This window comes from Alnus glutinosa, chromosome 1, assembly GCF_958979055.1.
Source record: "Alnus glutinosa chromosome 1, dhAlnGlut1.1, whole genome shotgun sequence".
Lineage (NCBI taxonomy): Eukaryota > Viridiplantae > Streptophyta > Magnoliopsida > Fagales > Betulaceae > Alnus > Alnus glutinosa.
Window position 1 is genome coordinate 9,453,482 of NC_084886.1, and position 22,287 is coordinate 9,475,768.

General features: G+C 37.1%; 1 protein-coding gene and 1 non-coding gene across 6 annotated transcripts in view; one reads left to right on the top strand and one right to left on the bottom strand.

The window, feature by feature from the left end:
* Window positions 1-2,610: 2,610 nt before the first annotated feature.
* TRNAK-CUU (transfer RNA lysine (anticodon CUU)) lies at window positions 2,611-2,683 on the bottom strand. Its single transcript has one exon. It is a non-coding gene; the product is annotated as a tRNA-Lys (tRNA).
* A 58-nt stretch (window positions 2,684-2,741) lies between these two features.
* Window positions 2,742-22,287, top strand: part of LOC133871324 (uncharacterized) — a 38,738-nt gene continuing 19,192 nt past the window's right edge. The window contains exons 1-7 of one of the 5 annotated variants that reach the window (XM_062308781.1): window positions 2,742-2,858; window positions 3,690-3,864; window positions 6,420-6,540; window positions 9,298-9,398; window positions 13,027-13,183; window positions 13,282-13,420; window positions 15,089-15,179. In XM_062308781.1, the coding sequence (XP_062164765.1) occupies window positions 3,762-3,864; window positions 6,420-6,540; window positions 9,298-9,398; window positions 13,027-13,183; window positions 13,282-13,420; window positions 15,089-15,179 (712 nt within the window). In that variant the 5' untranslated portion in view covers window positions 2,742-2,858; window positions 3,690-3,761. Of the gene's footprint in view, window positions 2,859-3,689; window positions 3,865-6,419; window positions 6,541-9,297; window positions 9,399-13,026; window positions 13,184-13,281; window positions 13,421-15,088; window positions 15,180-22,287 lie in introns of those variants that run through there. The other 4 variants (XM_062308748.1, XM_062308756.1, XM_062308765.1 and 1 more) reach the window with 4 other exon arrangements.

Below are 22,287 nucleotides of genomic sequence, written 5' to 3' on the forward strand. Positions count from 1 at the left end.
ACATAGGTTAAAAGACCCTTGACTACTTTTTTTTCTTTTTCTTTTTCTTTTTTTTTTTTTTTTTTTTATTTTTTTATTTTATCTAATTGACCGACTCGTATAACATTATGGTCTCGTTTGGTTCGCGAAATGGCTCTTCCATTAGAAAAAGTAATAGTTATTTCTGAGAATAGAAGGTGGTGAAATGGAATGGTCGAGGGACCCTGGGGGTGGCCTATGCCACCCCTAGTTGCTTCGACCACCCCCGACCCTCCGCAATGGTTTAGTTTTTTTTTTTTTTTTTTTTTTTTTTTTTTTTTTTTTTAATAAAAAAAAAAAAGATTTGAAAGAAAATAAAAAATGAGTTTTTTTTTTTTGAAAAAATGTAGTATTTACTCAAATGAATAGCTATTTCAATGGAAATAACTATTCCATGAAATAGACCCCTGCCAAACTAAATAATAGTAAATTCCTATGGAATATCCATTCCATTACAGGTGTCTATTTTGCGAACCAAACGGGGCTGCAATTTTACTCTCTATATATGAGGAATGCTAGAGTATCTCCTGGTGTACATTTAGAATGATATATATGTAACTTTTTTTATTAAAAAATTGCATCTATGCCATCCAAAAGGGCATAGATGTAATTTATTGCCATTACAGATGTACACTAGGAGAAACTCTAACATTCGTCCTCTATATATATACTTAAAAAAATATAAGATTTGCACTTCACTCGTTGAGGAATAGCCTCCATAGATCCACATCATAAATAATCCTTGATTGACACGTGGCATGGTTATTAATACTCGATCAGCTTATTGTAAACATTATAATTTTACCCTTGTAATAAAAATAAATTTTTTGTAGAGAAAACTAAACTGAAGCTCCCAAACCACCAAGTGATTTAAAATGTTCTTTCAATTTAAAAAGTCAAAATATAATTCTATCATCATTTTTCAATTACGAGTAATTATAAGCGTCATACTCATGTTTATTTTGTGTCATTCTAAAAATAACGTGGCATTTAAAATCACCATTTGATTTATGATAGATCACTATTAAATTTTGATCAAATGATGATTTTAAAAACCACATCAGTTTTGGAGATATACAAGAAGAATATGGTACGTATTACATTTAGAATTACTATTCAATTACCCACTCCAATAAGATTTTCTGAATTTTCCCATTGAGAATAAATTTTTTAATATGTGATATAATGCATTTGGTTTTATATTTCAAAAACTACTTGTACTCTTTGTATAAGTAAATATTAAATTTTATATTGAAGATGGTTAATATTTTTAATCTTAATGATGAATATTGTTAAGCAATTACAATACTCTTAATAAAGGAAGGATATTCCTCTATCCAAACATGATCTAACATCTACAATGCTGCCATTGCCGAATAATAGGCAGTTGATTAGCTCCCTAGAAAGTAGAAACATGTTTAACCGTCTAAGAAAATAAAGTATTAAGCTCTACTTTTGTATCCTCAATCATTTGGCCATAAGCACTGCAGCAATGGTCTTCTTTGTTCAAAGCCGAGGCTACAATCAGTGAATCGCCCTCAAAAGTTGCTAGCTGAATCCCCAAATCACAGCAGAAAACAACTGCCTGCCAAGCAGCCAGTGATTCGGCCACTGTTGGGTTATCAATACCAGGATAAACTCTTGCCAAGGCAGCCACAACTGACAACTCCCCCTTCATCATCCCTCACCACCACCCCGACTCGTATTTTCTTCTGCATAATATTTAGAGCCGCGTCCCAGTTACATTTCAGCTCCCCTGTATGAGGCTTGGTCCACCTTTTTGGAACACCTGCACTGGCACGGGCTTCCCTGTGCGAAGGAGTATGGGCGTGGGCAAAGGACTCCAAAGCATTTTGTACCTGTAGGATCAACTGAGAGAGAGAGAGAGGGTGGGGGGAATGGCCTTCAAACACAAGTGTTTCTCCTCATCCATAGCAACCGGGCTACTGTCTTGGCCTCTACAAAGTCGTCCACCTGCAATTTATCCCAAACATTCTTCACAAACGCCCAACCTTCGTCAGTTGCAGTAGAAAGCTTCTGAATTTTCCGGCTGCAGTCTTGCCATCACCATGGTGAACCTGGAGAGGGAAAAGGGCAATTCGTTTTTTCGGACAGAAATTTCTTACAAACCGATTTATAGAAAATTTCATACAACCCACGTATAAGATTGACATGTGTCCATTGACATGCGAGAAACACATGCTATTTTAATATAACACATGCTTTTTGAATAGCATTAATAAAAAAAAATACTTAAAGGACATATGTCATTCTTATGTGTGGGTTGTATAAAATTTCCTCCAAACATTTTTGTCTATAATTCATGATGAAGGGGCGTACATGTTTTTTTGAGAGGGTTTGGGGGCAATTTTTTTTTTCAAAGAGTGATATTTTAGATAGGCCTTTTATTTTAGATGAAGGTCTAAGGTTAACAATCTTGGCCTTCTTCGAAAGCAAGTTGGCATTTGCAACTCATTGCTAGAAGCCCAATTTGGTGTAACGCAATTGGGAGGGGAGTCAGTTGCGTTCATTCTTCAGCTTTCAGCAAATTGAAAGAAAGCAGGCTGAAAACCAACTAACCAAAACACTTATCGCCCACCGTGGGGCTCGAACCCACGACCACAAGGTTAAGAGCCTTGCGCTCTACCAACTGAGCTAGACGGGCATCCGTTAACATGTTTACTAAAAACAGTTAAATGTTCGTTTTCCTCGTCAGTAGTCACCGTAAATTCTTAACCAGAAACATAGGAAGCAGCAGCAGGCAGCAGGCAACAGGCAACAGGCAACAGGCAGCAGCAGCTTGTTCAGCACCCCCGTCTCTCTCTCTCTCTCTCTTACGGGTACCTTCATTATTGTCCTTTTTCATTTTTCTTTATGGAAGCTTTTTACTTTATTTTCTTTGTGGTTTTTAATTCTTTGGACGTAAATCTTAAAGGGTGTTTTTGTTTTTGTCATTTTCTAGCCTATGCTAATTTACATTCTCTCTAGGTTTCTCCAGCTTCGTTTCACTCCATCTTTCATCCTAATTATTTGTATTCTCCTATGATGATCATCACGCCAATACCCAATATATAGAAGTTCAACTTTTAATGCCACTGTTGCAACTTAGGCATAGAGTAGTCGTTTACTGAATGAAGATAACGGCTACATTCTCTCCATATTGCGCTTGAATGTGGTATTTTTTTTGTCGTTGTATAAATTCAAATATATAGTTGTTGTAAAGGTCTGTGTGGGCCAAGTCATGGGTTTGATCAACGGGTGGTGGAGGGATTGAGTCTTGCTCGCAACATGTTTGTGGAAATGTCCGAGTTGGGTCACGTTTTGTGAAGGTTGATATGTGGAGGCTAGGCTTAGTTTTGGCCCGTGTGCTGGTTGCCGGAGAGGACATTCTATATGGGGAAAGCTCATCTGCCCATATGCTGGCGTGGTCGGGAAATTTCCGATCAAATTGTTTGAATTTTTTTGTGCTTGCTAGGATATTGGCTCTGTCTACTAAAGACAGCTGTGGGTGCACTAACATGGTACTACGTTAAATGTTATGTTGAGAGGGAAGGGATTTAAAAGTCTAAGGAGCTTGTAATGTACGCATTACATATGCATGTTTTCAAAATGTCCTAATAATGCCACTAATAGAGTCTAATGATATTGAACTGTTACACATTTTCATGCAGTCTTGAAGATTTTGCTTCAGAAACCAAAAGCAGTCTTTTCTCTTGTTTGACGTGCCTGAGAAGAAGTGAACCATGAAACGTTTGCAATATCTTCTTTCCTCAACTTCGAAACTGCTCAAACAGAGGGAACATTTAATTCCATACAAATCTGGACGTGGACTTCACAGGAGCACCGGTATGTGAAAAAAATTACTTTCTCCCGTTCTTAATTTTTCTTTTTATTTCTCCAGAAAAAAGAGAACAAATGTGCACGGGCTGTGTACTAAAGTATCCCCTTACTGGCATTACATTACAGTCACCAATGTAGGTAGTCCAAATAATCCAACAAGGAAAATGCTTGGGTACTACAGTTTCTATTGCAACTCCCTTACAAACTCACTTGCTAGTCTACATTTTATGAAAATGAGTATCATGTGGACTGTCACATGGCAATCCATATTTAGCGGTTGACGTGGTAAGTGCCACGTTAGTTTATAAGGAACTAGTTGTAAAAGTTATAGTATCTCTAACAACACTCATCCAATAAAGACGAGGAACAATGGCCAACCAGAAAATGCTTGGAGTTCTACTACTTTTATTACAACCCTCTTGCAAACTCACTTGGTAGTCCACATTTTATTGAAATGAGCCACATAGACTGCCATGTGTCACTTCATATTTTAGTGGCTGACGTGGTATGTGCCGCGTGGATTGCCATGTTAGTTTGTAAACGTGGCATGTGCCATGGAGACTACCACGTGGTGATCTACATTTTAGTCACTAACATGGTAAGTGTCACGTGAACTGCCACGTTAGTTTGTAAAAGATTGTAATAAAATTTGTAGTACCCAGTAGCACTCTTGCCAGCCATATACATCCAAACAATTTAAGGTTTCAGAAACCCACATAAGAAACACTGCAGAATGTTCCATCTTTGCTCCTAAATGAACCAGACTTCCTTCTCAACATGAATAGATCAGCCACTTGACACCAAACAGAAGAAAAACTAGCGACCACACATTCTTTACAATTTTGCTTTGAAGAAACTGATGGTCTACTGTTTCACCAGTTTGCTTCCACATACGACACCAATTCGCAATGATTCTCTTCCTCTTTATCAGATTATAGTGCAAGTGTTATCCCAAAGCTAATATCCAAACAAAGAAAGGTACCCTCGGAGGAGCATTAGTTCACCAAGTAGCCTTCCTAAGGGATTTTGCACTTCCAAACCCTCTCAATACCTATATAGTAGGACCAAACATCAAAAACCCAATCTCTTTTTAACTTCCAATGCATTTATAATTGCCCTCAGCTTGCAGCTGAACTGAATGCAACAACTTACTGGAGTTTTTGAAATACTAATTCTGTCAACCAATTTTACTTTTGTCCAAGCTTGTAATCAATTTCTACGGTTATGATTAAGGGATCAACTCTAATTATGTCTTCATTATTGTTCTGAAAGAAGTATATCATTGGTTTTATCTTCCTTGTCAAGATTAAGGTCACCTTGCTCTTGAGGTATACTCCTTGTAAACAATTTCTTGGCATTTTCTATGAACAATACAATTCTTTGGCATGTTTGGTTTAGATTATTTTGACTTATAATTTTTTATAAGTAATCGAGACATCATTAAAAGCGTAAAGTGTCTCCAGGTACACATGGAGTATACAAGAGAAACCAACTAGCTAGTAGGAGCAAAAAGAACAAGGGAATCATGATAACTAATCACCAAATGAGAAACAAAAGCAGCTGTCCAAAGATACAAGGTGTCGAAAAATAATTTATTCCAAAGTTCTCTCACGGTTCTCCAAACTTATGTCATTCTTTTTCCTCCATAGACACCACAAAAGGCATGAATGTACCATCTTCCACGCAGCAGCACTCTAAGTGTTGCTGGCAGTCCACTAACAAGCATACAAGTCGACTATTCGTCTAGGCATAACCCAATACAATCCAAATCGATTGAAGAAAACATTCAATAAAATATATTAGATAGATTAGTTTTTATGTCAAAATAAGTGTTTGGTTAACCAAAATAAAATTTATTTAAAGCCACTTTAACCAAAAGACAATTTAATTGTGGGCTGATTATATGTCAAACTGTTGTAATTTTAAGATATCAATGGAAAAAAATAATTCAAATGTATAAGTTAAATGAACATAACTGTTCATCAATTTATTTGCATTTAATCAATTATTCAATTATCTATTGTTAAATAACATAAAATAATTCAAACCAAACATTTACTTAGTCGCTACTTTAATTTCCACTTAAGCATAAATGTGGATACTCTTGCGGCCTAACCCATTAACTCCTGAAAAACTTTGGAATATCCTGCATGTATTTAAATTGAGAGAACAATAAGTCCAATCAATTTTAGTCATTTTCTTTGAAGTTATTATTTAATTTCCAAGTTATGATTCTCCTTTTTATTATCTCCTTCCAATTAGGATCTTAAGCTTGATTTGATAGAAGGTGTAGTCCAATCAATTTTTATAACCTCCTTTCGCTAGGATCTTAAACTTGATTTGATAGGAGGCGTAGGCCGTCTATTGTGTCACAATTTAGAAGATATCGGTGTTATATACTATCTGTCATGACAGAGGCCTTTAGTAAGGGCCTTTTAGGGGCTGTTTTTCAGTATGAACAGCGTTGCATTTAATCGCTTTGGTTATGTATTGTCTTCAATTTGTATCTATAGAAGTGAAAGATGTCAATCTAAGATTTGTAGCCTTTCTATTTTTGCTAGGTGGTTATTCTCAACAATCTAGAAAAGCTATGCATTTGTCAGATTTGTCTGTAATCCCTCTGCCGCATTCTTCAAAAAGACTTAACAGATTGATCATGGAGAGTGATTATCATGCTAAGCGGTAATTAAAGTTCGATTTGTTTACATTCTATATCTTCTAGTTCAATTTGCATATGATTTTGTTATCTGTTGTTGTTGATATTATTTAAAAGAATATATATATATATATATATATATATATATATATATATATATATATATATATATATATATATATATATATATATATATATATATATATATATGATACAGACAGCGAGCTAGGGCTGACGTGGCATTGCAGCAGCACCCCCTAACCCTAGCCGCATTTAACCCTAGCTGCCTCTAGCATAATAAGAAGCCTCTAGCCGAATAAGGAGTATAATACTTCTCCATATTTTTTTTTCTCTGAGTGTCTTAGCTAAATAAAGAATGTATTTTCCATTCTTAGTTTATTTTCCTGTAGTGTGTTATGACGGCTAGACCTAATGGTTAAGTCTTATGACCTAGCCGTCATCTATTTAAGTGTAATCCTACTCAAGGAATAAGCATGCTGAATATTATGAAAACTTAGACCTTTTTGGTTGTTTTGGAGATCAAGGCTCTCTCGAAGTAGCCTTTATCCCTTTTCTTTGTTCTTTTTATTATTTGATTGCATCAATATATATATATATATATATATATATACTGCTGTTTGTGGTGGTTATGGAAGCACTTAGTAGGATGTTGAATGCGTCTATGCTCCAAGGCTTGCTTTCAGGCTTATCAGCGGGCTTCATGGGTAATGAAGCTTTAGTAGTGAATCGTTTACTGTTTGCGGATGATGCCTTAATTTTTTGTGGAGCTCAAGCCGAGCATGTTCGAAATTTGAGGTGTACCTTCTTATGTTTCGAAGCGGTGTCAGGGTTGAGGATCAATTTAGGCAAATCCGAATTGGTCCCTATTGGCGAGGTGGAAGATGTAGAGTCTTTGGCTCATATTCTGGGTTGTAGAATTGGGTCTTTGCCGATGACTTATTTGGGTATGCCGTTGGGGGCGTCGTTCAAATCTATTTCTATTTGGAATGGGGTTATTGAGAAGGTGGAACGAAGGTTGGCTAGTTGGAAGAAACTATATTTGTCCAAGGGTGGTAGGGTAACTTTGATTAACAGTACTCTTTCTAGCATTCCTACTTATTATTTATCTCTGTTCCTTATTCCTGTGAGTGTAGCTAAGAAACTGGAGCGGCTTCGAAGGGAGTTTTTATGGAGTGGTTTGGGTGATGAGACTAAATTTCATTTAGTCAATTGGCATCGAGTCTGTACTCCAATTAAGGCTGGTGGTCTGGGTGTTTGTAATGTTATTAATTTTAATCAAGCCTTATTGGGGAAGTGGATTTGGAGGTTCTCTCAGGAGCGTGATGCTTTGTGGAGATCGGTGATTGAGGTGAAGTACGGGAGTGTGAGGGGAGGTTGGTGTTCTTTACAGGTAACGGGGCCTTATGGTGTCAGTGTTTGGAAGTTTATTCGAAGGGGGTGGGATAGTGTTGCCAAGTTTTTGCGTTTTGAGGTGGGTGATGGGTCTCAAATTCGCTTTTGGCATGATCTTTGGTGTGGAGACAAGCCTCTCAAGCTCTGTTTTCCAGCTTTGTACTCTATTACGCATTCTCCTGATGCTTGGGTGGTGGATAACTTGTCTGTGGTTGGAGGCGTGGTTCATTGGAATGTTCTCTTTTCGCGCTATGCTCAGGATTGGGAGGTGGAGATGGTGATGTCATTCTTTGATCAGTTATACTCTACTCGGGTTTGGCATGGGGAGGTTGATAGGGTGGTGTGGAATCCTTCCAAGAGGAGGAATTTTGAAGTGAAGACTTCATACAAAGCTTTAGTTTGTCATGAGGCGGCCTCTTTTCCTTGGAAGGGTATATGGTGTGTTAAAGCTCGGAAGTGGGTGGCGTTCTTTGTTTGGACATCGGCTTTAGGAAAGATCTTAACTCATGACAATTTACGTAGGCGTGGTATTGTGGTGGTTGAGTGGTGTGTTATGTGTAAAAAGCATGGGGAGTCCGTTGATCACCTTCTTCTTCATTGTGATGTGGCACGGGTTGTTTGGAGTTTTTTTTATAGCTTGTTTGGGGTGGAGTGGGTTATGCCTAGTAGTGTTGTGAATTTATTGAGTGGTTGGGGCACTTTGTTGGGTCGTGGTCCTGTTTTTCGTATTTGGAAGCAGGTTCCTTTACGCATTTTGTGGGGCTTGTGGCGTGAGAGAAATTCTAGGCTTTTTGAGGATGTGGAGGTTTCAGTTGGGGCTATTTGTAGAAAGGTGCTTAATTTGTTATATCTTTGGGTGTCGGCGCATAGCCCGGGTAGTTTGTTGTTCGCTGACTTTTTACTCTCTTGTTCTTTCCTTTACTCTGTTTAGGGGCATTTTTGTATACTTCCTGTGTACTAGGGTTGTGCCCTTCTGCGCTTTTTATTGAATTCTTACTTATCAAAATAAATATATATATATATATATATATATATATATATATATATATATTTTTTTTTTTCATAAAAAAAAATATTTTCTTTTAAATAAGACCTGTGTTTGGTGCATGGTTTCTCAAATACTGCTTTGTTGTGGCTTTGTGGTGTTTTCCATCTTGGAAATTTCATATTGTTGATGATGGTCATGGACTAACCAGATATGAAATCTCCACAGCCTATTCCATTTTATTTCAGTGAAGTGGATTTATGTTCTTCAATTAAGTGTGTGGATCATTTTATGTTTGCGAATGATTAATTTTGGGTTTTTGGTCTTTTTGTTTCTGTTTTAGGAGATTGTAGCTTTGATAGCTTTCCTAACTTATGATTGACAGTCTTCTTTCAGGCTCTCAAACAATAACGGAAGTATCATATGAGTGTCCTTCAGAAACTAATCTTTTGTCTTACATCAACTCCACTGTAGATGAGCCTAAAGGTATTGAATTTGTTTCCTAAGATATATTTCCTTTTGTTTGTTTGTTTTGTTTTGTTTATTTGTTTTGTTTTATTTTTGTTTTTGTTTTGTTTTGTTTTGTTTTTTTTTTTTTTTTTCAATTTATTCTTTTAAGGTAAGGAGACATTGTTTATATTTTCTTCCCAACGGAAAAGGCCACATATATGGATTGTTATTTTTATTATCCTTAATTTTCTTTTGTATACTTTTTGTGTACTAGGGTTGCGCCCCTTTGCGCTATTCAATGAAATTATTATTTATCAAAAAAATTATCCTTAATTTTTGAACAGCCCAGCATTCTCCCTAATAGTTCTTTCATGCTTGGTTTGAATTCTAGTGATTTTGTATATGTTAGGTACCTTTTTGATTACTACATCAGGCTTTTGTTGCTCATTGCCATTACTATATGTGGACCAAACATATGAAATTATATAAGTGTATAAAAGTAAAAGTCATGGGCGACAGTTTGTAAAAATAGTTGTCACTTCTTGTACTTGGACTGCATTTTCATGTCCTACAATTTTAAAAGATTTACCTCAGCCATGTAAAAGATGTTGAGTATGGTTCTAAAAAAAATATTTTTTAAGATATGCAAGTGACAACAGTGCAGCTATGACTTCTTAGTTTGATTTCTGATCATTGTCCAAACATTGAATTGTGGGGCTTTAAGGAAAGGGTCGATTCAGGTTTGAGACTATGCGGCGTAAGCAGATGACTTCACTGAACAGGCGAAGGTTTGGTGAAGTAGCTATAATTTGAAGGCTTATATAGTTGTACTGCCAAGAAGTTTAAATCCTTCAAATTTTATTTCAAGAGATGGATTACAGAGCTGTCTGGAAATGTAGGTGTTGGGAAGGATAGAGAGTTGGTTGAGATTGTGGAGCTGGATTTGAAGGAGGGGAATGGGGGTATTACTCAGGGCGAGTGGGTACAAAGGGAGAATTGGAAATTCCAGTTGGAGAGGTTAGCTCAATTGGCAATGAAAATTGAGAGCTACTCGGTTAAAGGAAGTTGACAATAGCACAAATTCTTTCCACCGGTTGGCCAATTCTCATAGAATAGGAAATTTCACATATAGGATGCATTTTATAGAGGAGAAAGCGGTGCAGGAAGAGGTTCTGCAGTTCTAGGGGATCCTCTACAGAGAAACAGAGGATTGTAGACCTCAGGTTGATGGATAGCAATTCCCCTCACTTGATTTGGAGGATAGCGGATTTCTAAAGGGATCTTCGTGAAATATAAGGTGGTGGCAGCATTGAAGGATATGAGTGGAAATGAAGGTTCAGGACCTTCAATAAGGTTTTTCCCATCGTTGTTGGAATGAGAAGGCCCATATTATCTGTTTTTTTTTTTTCCAGGAGTTATTGACACATGTCAGTTTGAGAGGCCATTGAATACCTCACTTGAGTCATTAAATACCTCATTCATCACTTTAGTTCTTGTAAATTACAGGCTAAGCTGTTGGCAAAACTGATAAGGAGGGTGGTGGGAAATTTGATATTCAAAGCTTTAGTTGGAGGAAGGAATTTTTTTGGCTCAGTTTTAATTGCCAATGAATGTTTGTATAGTAGGATCAGAAGCAGGATTGCACAGCTAATTTTCAAACTGGACATTAAAAAGGCTATGACCATGTTAATTGGCATTATCTGATTCATATGGGAGATAGGTATGGTTTTGGAGATAAATGACAGAAATGGATGCCTTGGTGTATTTTTTTTCGTTCAAATTCTCCAGTTCAGTGAAGAAAAATCTTTGATATGGAGATCTATTGTCACCTTTTCTTGTTCATTCTGGGTATGAATGTTCTTAGCAATGTGCAATAAGAGCATTGGCAGGTGGATGCATTTTTAGTTTTTGGGTTGGGGGTTTTTGCTAATGGCATACTAGGCATGCCACTTGGATAATTTTAAGGCGCATGCAGCGTGAAATTTAATATTGAGTAGAGAATATATTACATTTCCAGTTTTTTCAGGTTCAAGTTTTTGCTAATGACATATTAGGGATTGCCACTTGGATAATCTTTCAAGGTGTGTGCAGCATGGAATCTTATTATTGAGTAGAGAATAGAGTCACGGAGGGTGGCTGTTCTGAGGGGCATTTTGGCTAGTTAACCTACATATTTCCTTTCTCTTTTTACTATGTCTATACCTGTTGCTAATAGGATAGAGAGGTTGCAAGGCGATTTTTTTTTTCCCTTTTGGAGCGGGTTGGAAGAGTAATACAAATTTTAGTTTGTATCCCTATTAAGGCTGGTGGGTTGGGTGTGAAGAAATTGAGTACTTCTAAATAAGTTTAATTGGCCAAGTAGTTGTGGTGTTATAGAGAGGAGTGGGGGATCATTTGTGGAGGCTTGTCATTGGAGTAAAATATGGTTGATGCAGGACAAGATCTGGGTTAAAAAATGGCCAAACAGGTACCATAGCAGTGCTATTTATGTGGTACTGTTGCAGCCTAATCTATTTTAGGATATAGTTTAAATCAAGGTACTTTTTTGGATCTTTTGCATTCAAATACTGTTGGATGGTAGTGATGATAGGACGTGTCGGAGTTTGTTGTGTAACAAAATGTTTGAGGTCCGTCCTTCTTATGGAGCTTTGAGAGGGTACTAATATAAAATTCTCTTGAAGTATAAGGAGCATGAAAGTGGGGGTGGCAATTTGTGTTCGTGTGTTGAGTTTGGGTTATGTCGAGGGATAGGTATAAGAGTATATAAGTCAACCCTAACCTGACCCATTTAATTAAACGGGTTAGACCCCTCAACCCTGACCTGCTAATTTTGTGTTGGGTTTGTGTCGGGTTTGCGGGTCATGTAAAAATTGCTAGTTCTTATGTCATGTGTAGGGTTCAGGTCGTGTTGACGCATGAATATAAGACTATATAGGTAAACCATAACCCGACCCATTTAATTAAACGAGTCATACCCCTAAACTCTTAACTCGCTAATTTTGTGTTGGGTTCGTGGGTCGTGTCAAAAATTGCCATCCCTACATGAAGGTACCTAAAAAGGTTGTTTTTTTTTTTTTTTTTTTTTTTTTTTTTTTTTTTTTTTTTTTTTTTTTCTTTTGGTTGGGTGGCTGCTATAGAAAATACTCGGTAGATAATCTTATTAAGAGGAGGTTCATTATAGGGCGTAGTGTTTTGTGCAAAAATTATCTTTAATAGGTTGATCATCTTCTATTTCACTTTTTTTGGAGTTTTATGAATGATGTGAAAGACAGTTTTTGGGTTTCTTGCTTGTAAGAAAAGGAAGTTCGGACAAAAGTATTACTATTTGGAATGAAATTCCGCTTTAAGCATTCTACTATGTTGATTAAGTCTTAATTATTTAGAACATTGTGTGTTGGATATCTGCTGTTACTAGTGTCCCCTCTCTCTTCTTTTCTTGATTTTACTGATTGTATAAACTTTAGTTTGTAATTATTGAAGGGATTCTCATGAACATTCCTGTGTACCTTATATATACGTCCTTTGCTGAAGCGACCAATAGATATGAATTTTAATTGTTTTACTCTTGCCTAGTATGTTTGGGATCTTATATTTAATTGAGTTCTGGAATGCTTCTTTTCCTGCTTCCCTCTCTTATTTAATTGCTTTACATATGAATGCATAGGTCCCTATCATCGTTGGTTGAATACATTTGGGGAAAACAACAATTCCATCAAGAGAGGTGGAACCATCTTAGTTCTTGCTGGATGCTTCCTTGACAGTTTACTAAATGGCTCCAATTTTTCCTGTATGCTCGAAAAAGTAAAGTCATTTCAGCAAAGGTAGAATAAGGTCATATAGTTTCTTTCCACTTACGTTGAGTAACAAATTTTGTTATTCTAAAATCCCCTGGTGCGCATGCATCCTTTCCCTGTTGTAGGTTCCCTCAGCTCCATATTATGGGTTTTCAGTGTGGCAGTTCAGTTTGCTCTTCTGTTGATCAAACACACCTTGTCCAACTAATAATGAATGAATACATCACATTTCCTATTTTATTGTCTAACAAGACATTCCCTCAGGTAAGGTATAAATTGTCTGTTCAACTTTTGTAGCTATATTAATACCTTTTGCCAACAAAAAATGTACTCTTCCGTATGCTGTGTAGAGTCTTAGGCTGGCTAACTTGTTCCTGTTGAATTTTATTTTCTGGCCATGTGGTTTGGTGAAATTGAAGATCTTGTAATTAACGAAGTTAGTCATGCATGGAATTTTTTTAAAAGTGTGCTTTTGTATAATTGCATGTAATACATGTATTGTTAAAGTATTAATTAAGTGATTAAATTTACCTTTTCCTATTAGCTTAAGCTTTTAGTACAAGTGGTGATTTAACATGGTATCAGAGCCAAAAGTCTTGAGTTCGGACCTTGACTCCGCCATTTACCCCAATTTCAATTAAATATTCCACGTGTTGGGCCTCACCTATTAAAATGGAGTTTGAGCCCACACGTGAGGGGGAGTGTTAAAGTATTGATTAAGTGATTAAATTTACTTCTTCATATTAAGCTTAAGTGTTTAGGACAAGTGTATATATATATTTGTTAGTAGCCAGTAGGATATGTTTTTATCATTATTAATATGGACCTTATCAAATTAACTGAAATACATTTTTGAATGGTTTGAAGCATGGGCTAGACCTATGGTATAGAGTGGAGGATAGGTAGGTGATGAGACAAAGAATTGAAGAAAAGTGATTTACTAGCTTTTATTTTATTTCATTTCTTTTGCAAGTGAAGCCTTGCGGAACCAACTGAGTGGCAGTGGCCATGGTCCGCCCTTTTTTTTTTTTTGATAAGTAAAGCAAATTTATTAAACAGTGTAAGGGGTGTAACCCAAGTACACAAAATGTATACAAAAGAAAACACTCAGTAACATCTAGAACAAGGAAAAAGAATACAAAAATTTACAAAGCTAGAAACATCGAGAAGGGTGTTTAGATTGATCCACTCGAAGAGGGATTTAAGGAAACAAAGTTGTAGATCCGAGCTCGTCCTCTCACAATCTTCAAAATTTTGAGCATACCTCTCTCCAAATGCACCACATTAAACTAGAAGGGATTATATTCCAAACAACATTAAAGTCATTCCAACTAAACCTTCTTTTCAAACACACCAGTAGCTCCACCACCCGTCTAGGCATAACCCTCTATACTCCAAACATCTTAAAAAACCAAATTCTACAAGTCTCTCGCATTATTACAGTGAAGAAGGAGGTGATCAGAGTTTCCCCATGCTTTTTGCACATTCAACACCAATCTATCACCATGACATGACACTGTTATCTAATATCTATAGTGGGGATTTTCTCTAAAGATGTTGTCAACGTGAAGAAAGCAATCCTTAAAGGAGCCTTAGATCTCCGTATGCTCTTCAAAGGGAAAGTGTGACTCTCCCTTATTTTATATCCTAAAATTGTTGCACATCAAAGTTGTGGATTTTTGCTGCATTTGAAAACATATTTGTTGATATATATGATTTTGGTAAATAGTTCAAGATATTCTGAGCTATAAATAATTCATTAACATAAACAACTCTAATAGATAAGTGGGTCATGTACTCAATTTTTTTTAATCATTGCTTTGTTAATTCGCTGTGTTGTCTTCTTTATAAGTTCTATTCTTTATTATACTGCAGATGTTTTAGTGCTGTTGATAGTTGTCATTTACATTAATGTTGTGCTGATGTATGTAGGTGGCAAATGCATGTTACATTCTATTTAAAGATGCTAAAAGTCATGTATTTTACCATGAGAAGGACCTGGATCTTGGAATTCTAAACAAAGGTATTCGTGTTCCCATGTCTGATCTCGCAACAATGCCAAATTTACTTCCTTGCGAGTGTCAATATTTTTATATAAGCATGAAGTTCCCAGGTTGATGTTTTTCCCAGTTAATTTGGAGGGAACAAATGTAACTTTTTTCCCACTTTACCAATGAAATAGTTTTCCCGAGGGACGGAGGAGGCTAGGTTAGCTGAAAGATGTTTATTGGTTCAAGGACACAAGGTGCTTTACTTTTTTAGGCAGGAGTGGGGGCAGAATTGTTAGTGTGTTTAATCTCCATAAAGTTCAATAATTTCATGAATTTGTAAGCTTCATTTTGAAAAAACCTTTTGGGAGATAATGAACTTTATGGAGAAAGAACGATTCTTCTTCCTCAGGATCTTATTACAAGAATTGGTCTTTGCTGGTTTGGATGTAGCTATTCATTGCTTCCTGGAGACATAACCTCTTGAAGCTCGTGGGCTTGTAGTATGTAGGTCAGATCAAAACTTTTACATAACAAGTATAAATTAACCAATGAAGTTTGCCAATTTCCAGTAACCCTTAGGAATGCTTATTATTCCCAATGGTCTTTGATAAATGGTGTATCCTCCTCCCACTAATTGGTGGTTTTGGGCAAGATCAAGAGTTCAATCTTGTGTGGGTTTGTGAAATTTGTTTACCTAAAAAGGAAAAAAAAGAAGAAAAAATGAGTGTATTATCTCAAACAGAAGAAGGGACTCTGCATAAACAACGTACTCTGCAATAGGTTGCTTAAGATTTTATTTAGTTAACTTCTTTACTTGTTTTTGGGAGAGGGGTGTTGGACTGTTACATCTTTATTAGTTTAATTAACGAGGGAAATATTAGGAACTACATATCATATATATATATATAAAAGCCGAGTTCTTCCTTAGAATGGCATAGAATAGTGACACGTGGCATGAACCCATACTTTTTAGTGACTAAACCGGTCATTTAAGTACTGAACCGGTCTTTCAAATAAAATTGAACCGGTCTATTTAATTTTTCTCTCTCTCTCTCTCTCTCTCTCTCTCTCTATTAATGATACAAGTAGTCTCTCTTTCTCAATTAATGATATAAGTATGACTCTTTGGTATTTTTATATTTTTGGTTGAAATCTAAATATGTTTCCATTTTGTTTGTGAAATTTGTGGTTGAACAATTCTTCACTTGAATGTTTATGAGATTTTTTTTGTTCATTTGCTTTTTCGAATGTTCAGAATTATATAGGATTGAAATATAATAGGTATCACATCGACATTAAAAAAAGTTCCTGTTAATTTTCTATTTTATATTTTGATAATCAAAATCATGGTTTTCTTCTTCATACTTATTTTCATTCTAAACTACATTTATGAGAATAAATATTTTAACATGTTTTAATTTATATGAATTAAACTAAAAATAATGGTCTTATGTATTAATTCATTTAAATTTTTTATGGGATATTTGTTTTTCTTTTATGTGATTTTTACGATTTTCACTTATTTTTTGTAAGTGTTATTCTGCTTTTAAAAGTCAAAAAAGGCAAAATTTTATTTGATTATTGTGCATAAAAAGAATATAAATGCTTTTAAAACACTAAAGAGTTTTAGAGTTGGCCTAGAATTAGGACATGTGGCATGAATCCATACTTTTTAAATATTGAACCAGTCATTTGAGTAAAAAACTGGTAATTTAAGTAAAACTAAACCGATTTGTGTATTTCAAGTAAAATAAACGGTGCATTTAATATGACTAATTAACTCTTTTATATTGAATAAAAAATGAATAGATCATTAAATTCTCACTAATTTCTACCTCTTTCTCTTCCTTTAAGTAAAACTGGAAAAAAGAAAAAGAAAAAAAAAAGTAAAATTGAACTGCTTCATGTATTTCAAGTGAAATAAACAGTGCGTTTAATATTCCTAATCAAATATCTTCCATTGAATAGAAAATGAATAGAAACATTTAATTTTGTTGTCATTAAATTCTCACTAATTTCTACCCCTCTCTCTCTCTCTCTTCCTTTAAGTAAAATCTTTTACTCCAACATTGCTTCTCTTCCCACTAAATGTCCGTTACAAATTAAACCTCAAATAGTCAAACGTCAGTTTTTTTTTTCTTTGGGAAATGTCAAAAGTCACTCCAATATCTCTCGCTTTCTCAAATAAATATATGGAGAAGTAATGGTTCGTGGCTATGCAAAACTTCAATGTTGTTTTCATTACCGGAAAGTGGTGCTCAAAGCAAAGAGAGCAAAGATTTTGCTATTGTTGGAAGCTTTTTGTTTGTAATACTGCTATAGCCTTTTTTTTTTTTTTTTTTTAATTTGCCTTTCAAGTTTGTCGGGGCAATGTTCAATAGAATTGTAAATAATATGTTTGTATTTATTTTATGTGCTTCTGTTTTTTTTTTATTTTTTTATTTTCTATCCTTATTTTTGCATTAATAATTTATAATATTTTTTTTATTTTTGTTGAAAAAGTAGTTTATTTTACGCTATATATAAGAATGCTGGTCGAATTAAAAAACATATATCTGACCGTAGTTTCTTCCTATACCTATAAATTTCTTTGGAACTGGAAAAAGTATATATAAAAAAATAGTTATTTTCTATTATATTAGTGGTTATCATTTTACATTTTTTTTTTACTTTATTTTCTATGATTTTGTTCTTTCTTTACATTTTTTTTTTTGTCCCTATTTCCTAATTTAAATTATTTTTTTGTTCAAATTGCTTTATTTTTTTTTATTTCTTTTTCATTTTCTAAATTTTACATTGAATTCAAGGAAACCGTGGAGAGAGAGAGTTTACATTAATTGTTGTTTTGAGTACAAGGTATGGCGATTTTTTAATTTACATTGTTCACTGATTTTTTTTTTCCTGTATAATACACATTGTTAACGTTCTTAATTGATAGACAATATTGATTTTCAAGGTTTCATATGAACCGGAAAAGTATATGGAAAAGAAAACTTTATTTTATTCTATTAGTATTTTTTATTTTTCATTTTTTGTCTATATTTTCTTTGGTTCTCTTATTTCGTTTCCTCTCTTCTTTTTTTTTTTTTTTTTTCCTTTTCTTTTTCTTTATTTTTTATGTAATTAATATATTATTTTTCATTCAAATTGCTTATTTTATCTTTTATAAATTTTACACTAAATTCAAGAAAATGATGGTAAGAGAAAGTTTCCTATGGTTGTTTTTTGTACGGGGTATGATAATTTTTTAGAGTATTATGTTTATTGAGTAGTTTTGTATTACTTTGTGTAATACAAAAAAGATAACACTATTATATGAACAGAGATTTCTTGCAAACCGGTTTGTAGGAAATTTCTTACAACTCACATATAAGATTGACATGTGTCCTTTGGCATGTAAGAAACACATGTTATTTAAATAGCATGTACTTTGTACATGCTTTTTAATAACATTAATAAAAAAACATGTGCTTTTCACATGTTTAAAGAATACGTGTCTTTTTTTTTTTTTGATAAGTAAGATTAGTTTTATTAAAAGCGTAAGGCGCCCCTACGTACACTAGAAGTATACAACAGGAGACACCTAACTAGAAAGTGAAAGCCCAGAAGACAAAACACCCTAACAACACCCACAAAACCCTAAAAACGCCCCCCCCCCTCCCCCCCAAAAAACACCCACTACAACAAAACCCAGAGACACCCATAGACACCCCAATAGACACCCCAAAAACCCAAGCCAGCCCAAACCGAACTACAAAGCAATACCAAAAAGCACCGGAAAAACAACCCACAACCCGCCAAAGCCTACATCACGTGGGCCTTGCCTTTCCTACGCCTGGCAGGAATAAAATCATCGCCATAATTGATGGAGCTATGCAGGTTCAGGAGCTCTCTCTTTCCTTTGGACTTTTGGCGTGCAATCATCTTGTCCCGCTGAAATTCTTCTTCCATGGCATCTCGAATTGCCATAGCTTCCTCCCCAAAGTCCCCAGCCAACGCAAAATCCTCATCCCACGCCCAATCTAATGGTAATCCATCCCAAAAAACATTTTCCTCCTCCCAACCTACAATCTCCTCGATATGATCATAACCTACAGGCCAATTCTTAGATTGGGATAATCCATTCCCCTCAACAGAAAGAGGAATGATGCACCCGCTCGGAGAGGAGGAATCACCTACCACCCCGACATCGGTGACCTCTCGAGGCAAAGCGGAGGGGCCAGAATTAATCGGGCGAGGGTTGAGAAACCCCTTCCTGAGCATGCCCTGCTTCACTGGAGACTTCACAACCTTTATCGCAGGAGGCTCAGCCGTCAAAACCTTATTGACAGCAAGGCTAGCAGACAACTTCGAAGCTTCCATAGAGTCCGATAATAACCCATCATTCCACTCCACTGAATGACCAACCCTAAGCTCCCTAGCCCTCCTAATATAATGCTGGAAAGGTTTGATATGCAGCAAGGGGGGGGAAGAACGAATCTTCACCCCCAACTTAGAAGCCCCTGAGAGAGAAGCAGCAGCATCAAGGACGGGAAGCACTGAACTACACGAGCTTCCGGAAGAAACCGACCTCGCTAACATCCCAGCCGGAGTTGGAACAGCCGACCAAAAGGGAGGAGCCTCGCTAGACACTGCATGTTTTGAGCCCTTCAAAGAACCTGGAGACTGAGAGACCTTCTCCGTCAGAACAGAAGAGGATCCTTGCACAGGAGACACCGGAGCAGCAAGAACAGGAAGCGATGGAGAAAAAGTGACCCGCCCAGAAGACGCCGGAAATGAGAACGGAGCAGAGAGCGACTGTACGGGATCTGCAGGATCTGCCGCCGACGGCCACTCAACAGAGGGCGCCGGAGCCAAAGCCTCCGGGCTGAGAGATCGCTGAACGACAGGACACGCCGCCAAAGGCCTCTCAACGGAAATGGCCGCCGACTTCGACGCCTCTGGTGGGGAAGACAGACCTCGACGACCCGAATCCGCATCCCTCTCAAAAGGCTTAGGCGCCTTAGCCCCAGCCCCAAACCGGGACCCTTTGAAAGCAGGCTTGCTCCTCTTAAGCATCCGGCCCGCAACAAAACCCAACCTACTTTTGGGCCGAACCGAGGGTTTCAAGCCCAATCTATGCGAAGACCCACAAACCCACCGCAAAACCTTGGAAAGGCGCCCAAGGATCTTCACAATCTGCCTTAACATTCCAGACACGCTGTCCCTTTGCAGTGAAGAGTCGCCCTCAACATCGGCTGCCCCAGACACGCACGCCGAACAACAGACACAGCCCCTGCAACTGAGACGCTCAACAGCATGGCGGTCCTTACCCAGGGGACCAGTCGCTACCTTCTCCATGGCGTTGCAACCCACTTGAAGCGGCTTCTTCTCCAAATCGCACCAACCCGACTTCCACACCGGAGACCTGCAACCCAAGCCAGAGGCGGTATCTCCCGAGCGCACCACCTCCGCGAACGATGGAGAACCATTTCCCTTTCCCTTCTCAATACCCGTCGGAGACCCATCAGTGACTCCCCGAAGATCCAGAGCTTCGTTCTCCCCCCCCTTCGTATTCCCCTCCGACGAAGACATCCCTCCACCCGGCGACCGATCCTTTAAACCGAGAAAAGAAAGCAGCTTCCTCAACTCTCCCACCACCCGAGACCAACCCCATCCACCACGGCCTTGAGGGAGCCAAATAGCCCCTTTCCGACCACCCTCAGCGTAGGCTACCACCTCTAGGAAGCGGCCGGCCTTGTTCCCACTCCCTCGAACCATCAGAGCTTTTGTATCCTCCCGAAAATACTTGACGAAATCCAAACCTGGATCCTTCAAAGCCTTCTCGACCGTGGCCAACAACCACGCTGAGCCCTGGACACCAAGAACAATGAACCCCCCAAACGCCTTCCTCCTCTCTTCCAAACGAAGCTCAGGCTCTCCTGCCTTCGTCGAAAAAGAGAAGCATTTTGCTTCCACGGTGAAACAACGCTCCATTAAAGCCTATCCTGAAGGAACTCAGGACAGGGCCCCATGGAACCAAACCCACAAACCAACCCCTCAGCACCACCAGCCAAAAGCCAGCTCCAATCAACGAGACGAACCCTTCTGTCGCACCCAGCGTGACAAATCAGAAACAATGACTAGCGTGACGCGCCTACACGCGCCACCACTAGCAGGAAAGAAAGGAGCGGGAAGAAAAGATGAGAGAGAACGAAATTAATGTTAACATTGAACGAAATTAAGCTTGCCCATTGTCAACAACTCAACATTCACCAATCTTTTGTGATTTGATTCCTACAAACTAATTTATAAAAAATTTTTGTCCCGATAATATTATATTAGTATTTTTCAGTTTTCATTTTTTATCTATATTTCCTATGCTTCTCTTCTTCCATTTATTATTATTATTATTATTATGAAACTAAATTATAAGGAAGAATCCCGTGCATAGCGCGGGTTATGAGCTAGTTTTTTATAATATAAGAGCAGAACTGGGTTTGGGAGAACTCAGTGTTAGGGTTTGATAATGCTCAGGTTTGAGTGTCACTTAGGGTTCTAAGTCTGCTGCTTGTTTCTCTTTTCCAAACTGCATCATTTGCTACTTCTTGTATTAAACTTTTAGCGTGAATTACAATTATCTCCCTGTGATATACTGTAATTACAGCCTGACTCCTTGATTTCTAAAAGGTTGCATTAAACCCCCTAATGCTTTGGATTAACATGAAATTGTTAGCTTTCCCATCTAAATTAACGACATATTCACACGTAACAAGCATGCATCTTGACAAACTAATAATAATAAGCCATTTGAGAATCTATTTCACATGGTTATTGTATGCTATCTTCCCCTCCTTCCTCTTTATAATTTCACAAAGAGAAAAAAAAAATGCATGCACATAAACAAAAGTGATACAAATAACCAAAACAGGAAAGAGAGAGTAGATGGGCTTTAACACTGACCAACACATAGTTGGCAGAAAAGGCGGCAACCTGAAATTTGACGACCTCATCAGTGGATTTAATTCTCATCTTCGCATGCTTCGGTGACTGAGGGTGTTCAGATTTGACACCAGAGAACCTTACATGGCAACAAAATGATCCGTTGACTGGGTCATCGGAGCCCTAACATCACTCTTGACTGTGGGTGGTTTATACGGT